An 8466-nucleotide genomic window follows, 5' to 3' on the forward strand; every position below is an offset into this window, starting at 1 on the left:
GGGCCTGCATGAATTTTTAAAACATGGAATACCTGATTATTTAGTCAGAAATTCACACTAATCTCTTTTCCCTTAGATTGTCAAATAAAAAAATGACAACAGCCTGACCAGGTGGTGCACAGTGGATAGAGTGTCAGACAGGGATGCAGAGGACCTAGGTTCAAAACCCTGAAGTCACCAGCTTAAGCGTGGGCTCATTGGCTTCAGGCTTAAGCGTGGGTCACTGATTGAGCATGAGATCATAGACATGAACCCGTGGTCACTGGCTTGAGCAAGGGGTCACTTGGTCTGCTCTAGCCCCTGTCAGGGCACATATGAGAAAGCAGTCAGTGAAGAAATAAGGTGCTACAACAAAGAATTGATACTTTTCATCTCTCTCCCTTCCTATCTGTCTGTCCTTATCTGTCCCTCTTTCTGTCTCCATCACACACACACACACACACACACACACACACACTGACAACAGCCAACACAATAGCTGTCTGGTGTGAATGAATCAAACTTTTATCTTTTATTTTAGTGTGAAGAGGGGAGGCAAAGACAGACTCCCTCATGTGCCCCAACTGGGATCCACCTGGCAAGCCCACTAGGAGGCAATGCTTTGCCCATTTGGGGCATTGCTCTAGTTGCTCAGCAACCAAGCCTTTTTTTTTTTTTTTTTTTTAGCACTGGAACCAATCAAGCCATGACTGTGGGAGTGGGGGGAGGGGGGGAAGATGATCACTTCTGTGTGCCCTGACCAGAAATCGAACCTAGGACATCCTCACTTCAGATGGACACTCTTTTCTTTTTTTTAAGGGTGAGGAAGAGGAGGGAGGGAAGGACAGACAGGAAGGGTGGGAGATGAGAGGGATCCAACTCACAGGTGTATCACTTTGTTATTCATTGATTGCTTGTTATGCGAGCCTTGAAAGGGGGGCTCCAGCTGAGCCAGTGACCCCTTGCTCAAGCCAGCAACCTTTGGGCTCAATGCATGCAATCATGTAATTATGTCGATGATGATCCCACACTCATGCCAGCAACCTCGGGATTTCGATCCTGGGTTCTCAGATCAACGCTCTATCCCAGGGGTCCCCAAACTTTTTACACAGGGGGCCAGTTCACTGTCCCTCAGACCGTTGGAGGGCCGGACTATAAAAAAAAATACGAACAAATCCCTATGCACACTGCACATATCTTATTTTAAAGTAAAAAAACAAAATGGGAACAAATACAATATTTAAAATAAAGAACAAGTAAATTTAAATCAACAAACTGACCAGTATTTTTTTTTTTTTTTTTTTTTTACAGAGACAGAATGAGTCAGAGAGAGGGATAGACAGGGACAGACAGACAGGAATGGAGAGAGATGAGAAGCATCAATCATCAGTCTTTCATTGCGCCTTGCAACACCTTAGTTGTTCATTGATTGCTCTCTTATATGTGCCTTGACCGTGGGCCTTCAGCAGACTGAGTAACCCCTTGCTAGAGCCAGTGACCTTGGGTTCAAGCTGGTGGGCTCTTGCTCAAACCAGATGAGCCCGCGCTCAAGCTGGCGACCTCAGGGTCTTGAACCTGGGTCCTCTGCATCCAAGTCTGACGCTCCATCCACTGCACCACCACCTGGTCAGGCACTGACCAGTATTTCAATGGGAACTATGGGCCTGCTTTTGGCTAATGAGATGGTCAATGTCCAGTTCCATATTTGTTACTGCTAGCTGTAGCAAGTGATATGATGTGCTTCCGGAGTCCTGACGCGTGCATCCCGCGTCACCGGAAGTAGTGCTGTATGTGAGCAGCGCTGCGCTTTGCGGCGCCGCCACATACAGTACTCCAGGATGCAGATGCATCCTGTGCTCCTCTCACTGACCACCAATGAAAGAGGTGCCCCTTCCGGAAGTGCAGCGGGGGCTGGGTAAATGGCCTCAGGGGGCCGCATGCGGCCCGCAGGCCATAGTTTGGGGACCCCTGCTCTATCCATTGCACTACCACCAGTCAGGCTACTTTTTTTTTTTTTTTTGGTCAGATCAGCAAAAAATGTATTTTTTGTTGTGCCACAGAATTTTTTTTAATTAGTTTTTAGTGTTTGTGCCATGAGATGAAAAAGGTTGAATATCATTGGATAGGTGGAGAGATTGAGATAGAGAATGGGTGGGTATGAAGGCTCGGTAGGAGCGGCTTGCTCAGTGTGTTGACATATGAGGGAAACCCACAGGCATCATAGCACCTGCCTAGCACGTCCCTTGCCCTGCATTAAATTAGAACTTGTCTGGTCTCTGGTCCCCAGATACCTGGTCTCACTGGGCTGCATCAAACCCCTGTGCGACTTGCTGACTGTGATGGATTCAAAGATTGTGCAAGTGGCCCTCAATGGACTAGAGAACATCCTTCGGCTTGGAGAGCAAGAGGGCAAGCGCAGTGGCTCAGGGGTCAATCCCTACTGTGGCCTCATCGAAGAAGCCTATGGTATGTGCCCTCGCCTCAGCGATATCTCTGCCTTAAGTAGAGAAGTTCTAGGTCAGGGTCTCAGGACTGTAGGCCCCCAAAGTAGATACATTTCTGAGGGTGTATGTTTTTTTAGAGTCATCATTGGATGACTCCCCAGTTCCTTCTCCCTCTGAGGGACAGTATCCAGTTCCCTTTCTGATGGTCTCTACCCAATAAGTAGTTATGATACAGATGCCAAAGGAAAACTTCAGAATTGATGACAGAATCAGGCATTGGAAGGCAGTTTTTAACTGAGTTTCTAGCAAGTTCCAGTAAGAGTGCCGGACGGACTCATCAGTCATCTGAGAAATTCAGTGTGGCTAATGATTCGCCGAGGTCACACAGGTATTAAAAGCAGAATAGGACTAGAACCTATGATTTATAACTGACATTGTGATCTTTTTCCTTTGGGGTTGTATAGTTTGAAAGGGAGGGTTCCTGGCTTTCTTTTTTCATGTCAGAAAGAGATCTGATCATATTACTTGTGTTTATAAACAGCAACATACCTCAGGGAAAGAAAAATATAATAGATAAGTGGTTTCATGGAGCCATAGGAAAGTACTTATGAAAGTTTTCTTTGTCTCCTTACTTCTTACCACCATAGGCTTGGATAAAATTGAGTTTCTCCAGAGCCATGAGAACCAGGAGATCTACCAGAAGGCCTTTGACCTCATTGAGCACTACTTTGGTGTAGAAGATGATGACAGCAGCCTGGCTCCCCAAGTGGATGAAACGCAACAGCAGTTCATCTTCCAGCAGCCTGAGGCCCCGATGGAAGGCTTCCAGCTATAATGTCTGCCTCCGGGGAGGGGATGGGATGGGAAGCACCACCAACCAGCGGAAAAGCAGCCCTCTGGTGGGCGGAGTCTGGCCCCACCATCAGCCACCACACACCTCTGCTTCTCTGGAAACTGTGCTCTTGACCTGCTCCACCCTCTTCCCTGGAGGGAGCACCCTCTGGACAGACAGAACCATCTGAGGCTCACATTTGGGTTGGTGACAAGAAGGGGACGTGTTGGGTTTTTCTTCCTTACACTATATTTTGGCTGCACATATGTCTTTAACCCAGGAGCCCAGGGGTAGACAAAGGAGGACTGAGGTAATCAATTTTGCACCTTTTTTTTTTTTTTTTTTCTTTAGTGGTGACTTCCTTCCCTTTTATCTTCCTTATCCTTCCCAGTTCTCTGCCCTGATCTGTGTAACTCTATCTTGGGTACTTGAGCAGATGGAATATTCCAGAAGTGGGAGGTGGGAGGGGAGGGGAGAAATCCAAAACAAAGTGTTCTTGCTCTGACAGAATTATTAATCTTGTATGCTTGGATTGAGTTATTTAATTTTTTTCTTTTGCACATTTTTCTTGTATTAAGATTGCTCTTTCCAAGAACCATGAGTTCCTGGTTTTAGGAATCCCAGCTGCCAGCATTGTGTGGGACTAGAGGCTGAGGGGGAGGTCACCACGAGACAAAGGCCCTTCCCTTCCTCTCTCTAACCCCTGCCCAGACCTCTTTAGTTTGGGAGATCCCTTTCACTCTCCTGGGGCAAGTACACCAGTGGGAGTGAAGGGGAGGAGCACAGGCCTTTCAGACGGGGCTTCCCATGTGTCGCTACTGATCCCATGTTTCCTACCCACCTTCCAGGGGTGTGACCCAACTTCATTTGTTTACTTGAAAATTCCCCTCAGAGTTGAATGAACCTCTGAGGTAGCTGTATTTTCTCCTAAGGATAGGAGGCAGGGGTGCTGTGGTCATTCCTTTCTCCAGAAAGTCAAGAAAGTCCTTGCTCTGGTGACCCGTAAGTTGCAGAGGAGGTTGGAGTGAGTGTCATGTATTGGGATAGCCAGGAATCCCTGCCTTTGGCCTTTCTTCCTCTTCCATAGTTGGATTATGTATATTTTACTTCCAAAGGAGAGAATGTCAAAAAGTTCTGTATTTTTTTATATTCTATATATTAGGTAGGTCAATCTTAATTGGTCTTGAGAGGAAGAACTGCTTGTAATTTCTGTAAGTAGGATACTATGAGGAAGACCAAAAAGAAATATGGAGACATAGCTTGGTCCTTTTCTTCTCTGCTTGGGTTCTGGGCCACCACCTGGGACCAATCCTTAGCTCTGGAACCTTTCTGTAGCAGGTCAGCCTGGTCTGATTGTCCCAGTACCTAAAGGAAAGCAAGGATGACCCCAGGGTGTGGTGAAGTCTATCACTCTAGTCCTTCCTGCTGAGCATTCTGCTTGCATCAGGAAATTCAAAAAGCAGTCTACCTTCTCATATTTGGTCTCAAAGGCCCTTGTTCACATAAGTTATCACACGTGGCTGCCTCTCCTATTATCACAGAAACTTAGCAGCCTCAGGACTTTTGTGAGAGTTATTGATATCTTCCCTGTTTGGGACCCCTGTACCTGGTTTGGGTTTTGCCCTTCCGTGTGACAGTTATGATCCTACTGTCTTTTTTTTCTCTTTGAGTAAAGTTAATGCAGTGCCACAACAGCATGCCTATGCTTTGGTGGGCTACATATGAGAGTAAAGCCCAGTTGTTGGGGATGGGGGCGGAGGAAGTTGTCAATTAAGTAAGGGTAGACCAACTGTGAGAAGGTGCAGTCTGCCGTGCCTCTGCTTTCCTACTGTGGTCAGTCAGTCAGGTGCCCTGCACCAAGCTGTAATTTCCCTTCTCCAGAAACAGTGCCATTCCTGCTCCTGTTCCTATGCATCTCCTTCGGCTCAGGTGAAATCCATGCCCCTCTGCTTGCAGGTCTAAAGTCCAGGTGCTCACTGTCAGCCACTGGTCTTTAATTTGCCCTCCTTCTTGTGTGAGATTCAACTCCACACTATTTTCTGAGAAAGGTGGAGCTAGAGCTTATCATCGAAAGTCCACACCAATGCTGTACCTCAGTGAGTGAGATGCTCCTCTTCAGCGTGGGAATGACTGTCAGTCAGTCCCCAGTCTCCTGGTAGGCAAGAGGCAGGACCTTTTGGCCTGCTAGCTGCATTACAAAACTATTCTACAGTTCAAAGAAAAATTTACCCTCACCCCCACCCCATCCCCATCCTGGTCCAAAGGGGAAAGCACTTTACTAGAATCTACTTAGTACTTCTTAAGCAATAGTTAAGTCCCTGACATTGGGGCCACGTTCTTACTGTGAGACATACACATCCTGCTTTCCCCAACTATCCCCCCAAATCTACTTTCCCTTCAGGTCTGGGCCCTGTACCAGGAGGAAGACTCTTTATCCTCTGCCTGCAGCTTAAAGCCAGTTTTCTCCAAGGACTTCAAAGGCTGAAGTCTCCCAGGGCACAACATGAGGACAGATTTCTCATCACACAAATGTGGCCTCTAGGAGCTTTCCTTGTTAGTGTCTTCCTCAGACCATGTTTCCCATTATCTTCCTCTAAACCCCTTTCAGTCAACAGGTGAAGTTCTTCCAGCCTACAGAGGCAGTGACATCATGTTTTATGTCTCCTCCTCTCCTTTGGCCATCTTGGGAAGCAAAATAGTATTTCTTTAACTCAGGCTTGACATCCAGTCTTCATGGGCAGCTCCCATCTGGACTCCAGACCCTGGCCGAGGTGAGGTCAAAGGCTTTCTGTTGGATTTCTGAATGGGTGTTTCAGGGATGGAGGGGCTGCCAGCCTGCTCTAGGGAACATCCTAAGACATGCTTTTGGAATCTTACGTTGGCACATGGCTGGTATATCCATTTTACGATCTGTAATGGAGGTGGAGATATCTAGGTGTGGATTAAGGGGATAAGGAGCCTTTTTATTAGCTAAAGTGAATGTTCAAATACCGTTTTTGAACAATGCCAGCTATTTATTGCCAGCCCTTCTGGGCATGCATCCCCAATTCCCCTTCTAGTACTAACAGGGTCTCTGGTCTTAGAAGCCTGCCTTCAGTTTTGAGCTATCCCCAGTTGGTGTTGGCTGCACCTTCTGAAGGAACCACGTGGGTTCCACTCTCAGCTGGCCAGCCTGGTTACTAAGGTCATTGGGTACAAATGACTCTTCCAACGAGCAGGTGTTGATGACTTAAGCTTTCAAGGACCCTTGGTGTTTTCCCTTACCTAGGACCCTTAGACCTACTGCTATTACTCTTTGCCCTGGAATCTACCTTCCAGGAACCCCTTTTTTTTGGAGCTTACCTGCACAGATTATAGCTGCTACTATATTTAGTCAAGGAGGAGCAAAAGAGGGCTCTCAGGCACAGACTTTTATTTCTCTCAAGCCAAACTAGCTTAACAGGAAAAACGGTCTACAGAATGGATTTCCATTTCCTCATGTCTGCCTGCCCTCCCTGTACATCCTATTTCTAGCAAACTAGAAGGGAAGATGAATGCCTGGCAATACTTCCCTCCTCATTCCACAGACCCCTCTTTGAATGCCTCAGCTTGTATGTTCAGGCCATATCCCTTTTCCCCAAGACTCAGCTTGGTGTCCATCATCCTGGGTATTCCTTTGTAGATTCATGTTGTGGGCTCAAAATCTGGATTCTCAACTGAAGGCAGGGAGCCAGATTCTCTAGGTCCCTAGAGGCGCTACAGGGGCCTATAGGGAAAACAGGCTGGGTGGGGCCTCAGGAATGTGTGTGACTGTCTGCCTCCCTGGCAGGCTGGGGAAGGTTGCAAGGCTCAGTGCACTGAACCACAGGAAAATGCTCATAACCAGCAAGCCACATCTTCCAGGTAAGAAATTGCTCATTGTAGGTTTTTTTCCATAACCATTTTAGGATTCTAGACAAATCTTGTCCAGTATTTTTTCTGTATCAACTTTTGGGTTCTTTTGTTAAACCAGCGAGCTGAGAATTTGGCCCTGTGAAGATCCATGTTATAGGCACTAGCTGCTCTTTAGCCAAGGCCTTGATAAATGATGCAATAGTCATCCTATTATCTATTCCCCTGCCCATCCCCATCCCCAACCCCAGATTTAAATCATAGCAAGGGAAGAATTTGAGGTCAGTACCACCCAAGTCAGAATTAAGGCTGTTGTTTTTCCTCTGAGGGATTTTGCAGAACAAACCAAGTGTGACAGAAGAGACAGCATTAAATTGGGGGCCCAGAAGAAAGGTTTGTGTAGTGTGTAGTTTGGGCCTACCTTAGCAATGTCTGGGCCAACCTGACTGCTGATGTCCACTTTAGAACATCCCTGTGCTAAATGCTAGCCCTGCTCCTGTGTGTAGGTTGGACTTGCATCCCTTGGGTTTGAGGACAGAAAATCTTGCCATGCTCTTGGGGTAGTGAAGGAAGTCAAAGTTCAGATCCTGAAACTGGCTGGGAACCTCTGACTCAGAGGATGATCCTCCTTAGAGTCCATCTCTATGAGAACCCTCAGGCCCTGGAGTTGGGTATTGTCTCTTTTAGCCAACTTTTGTGGGGACTGCCTTTGATTGAATCACTAAAGAAACAAAGGGTATGAAGTCCCAGCCACCCAAGACAAACTAGATGTCCCTAAAAAGCAACTTAGGTTCCCAGCTACAAGCGTATGAAGGTGAACCAAACTATTTTTCTCACTCATTTTCCTTTCCAAATTCATTTGCTTTTAGTTCTCCAAGAACTATAAACTGGCTATTTTCTATGTTCTCAGGGCCCCTGGGTAGACAGACAAAGTTTGATTTCAGAACAGACGTAGGCCAAGAAACCATGGCATTGAGTGTGCTGAGTCCAGACAAATGATATTTATATACACATCCAAATTTGAAGAGAAAATGTATTTCTTTAGGTTTCAGACACTGTAATAGATATAAAGCAAAAATAAAAACCTGTTGCAAAGTTCTATATTGTCTTTGGGATGATCCTACTCTGGATTTTTTTGAAGTGAAGTGAAGGGGAGGGGAGGGTGTTTAAATTTTTGGTCTAACAGTGGCATTAAGAATTACAACAGCCGCCTGACCTGTGGTGGCGCAGTGGATAAAGCGTCGACCTGGAAATGCTGAGGTCGCCGGTTCGAAACCCTGGGCTTGCCTGGTCAAGGCACATATGGGAGTTGATGCTTCCAGCTCCTCCCCCCCCTTCTCT

General features: G+C 46.6%; 1 protein-coding gene across 2 annotated transcripts in view; it reads left to right on the forward strand.

Annotated features, from left to right (window-relative positions):
• The window catches only part of KPNA6 (karyopherin subunit alpha 6), a 52387-nt gene extending 44163 nt beyond the window's left edge, over positions 1-8224 (forward strand). For both annotated transcript variants that reach the window (XM_066375719.1, XM_066375717.1), the window contains 2 exons: positions 2267-2445; positions 3071-8224. In XM_066375719.1, coding sequence (XP_066231816.1) covers positions 2267-2445; positions 3071-3258 — 367 coding nt within the window. In that variant the 3' untranslated portion in view covers positions 3259-8224. The remainder of the gene's footprint in view (positions 1-2266; positions 2446-3070) is intronic.
• The last annotated feature ends 242 nt before the right edge of the window (positions 8225-8466 follow it).

Source organism: Saccopteryx leptura, chromosome 3 (genome assembly GCF_036850995.1).
Source record: "Saccopteryx leptura isolate mSacLep1 chromosome 3, mSacLep1_pri_phased_curated, whole genome shotgun sequence".
NCBI classification, from domain to species: Eukaryota; Metazoa; Chordata; class Mammalia; order Chiroptera; family Emballonuridae; genus Saccopteryx; species Saccopteryx leptura.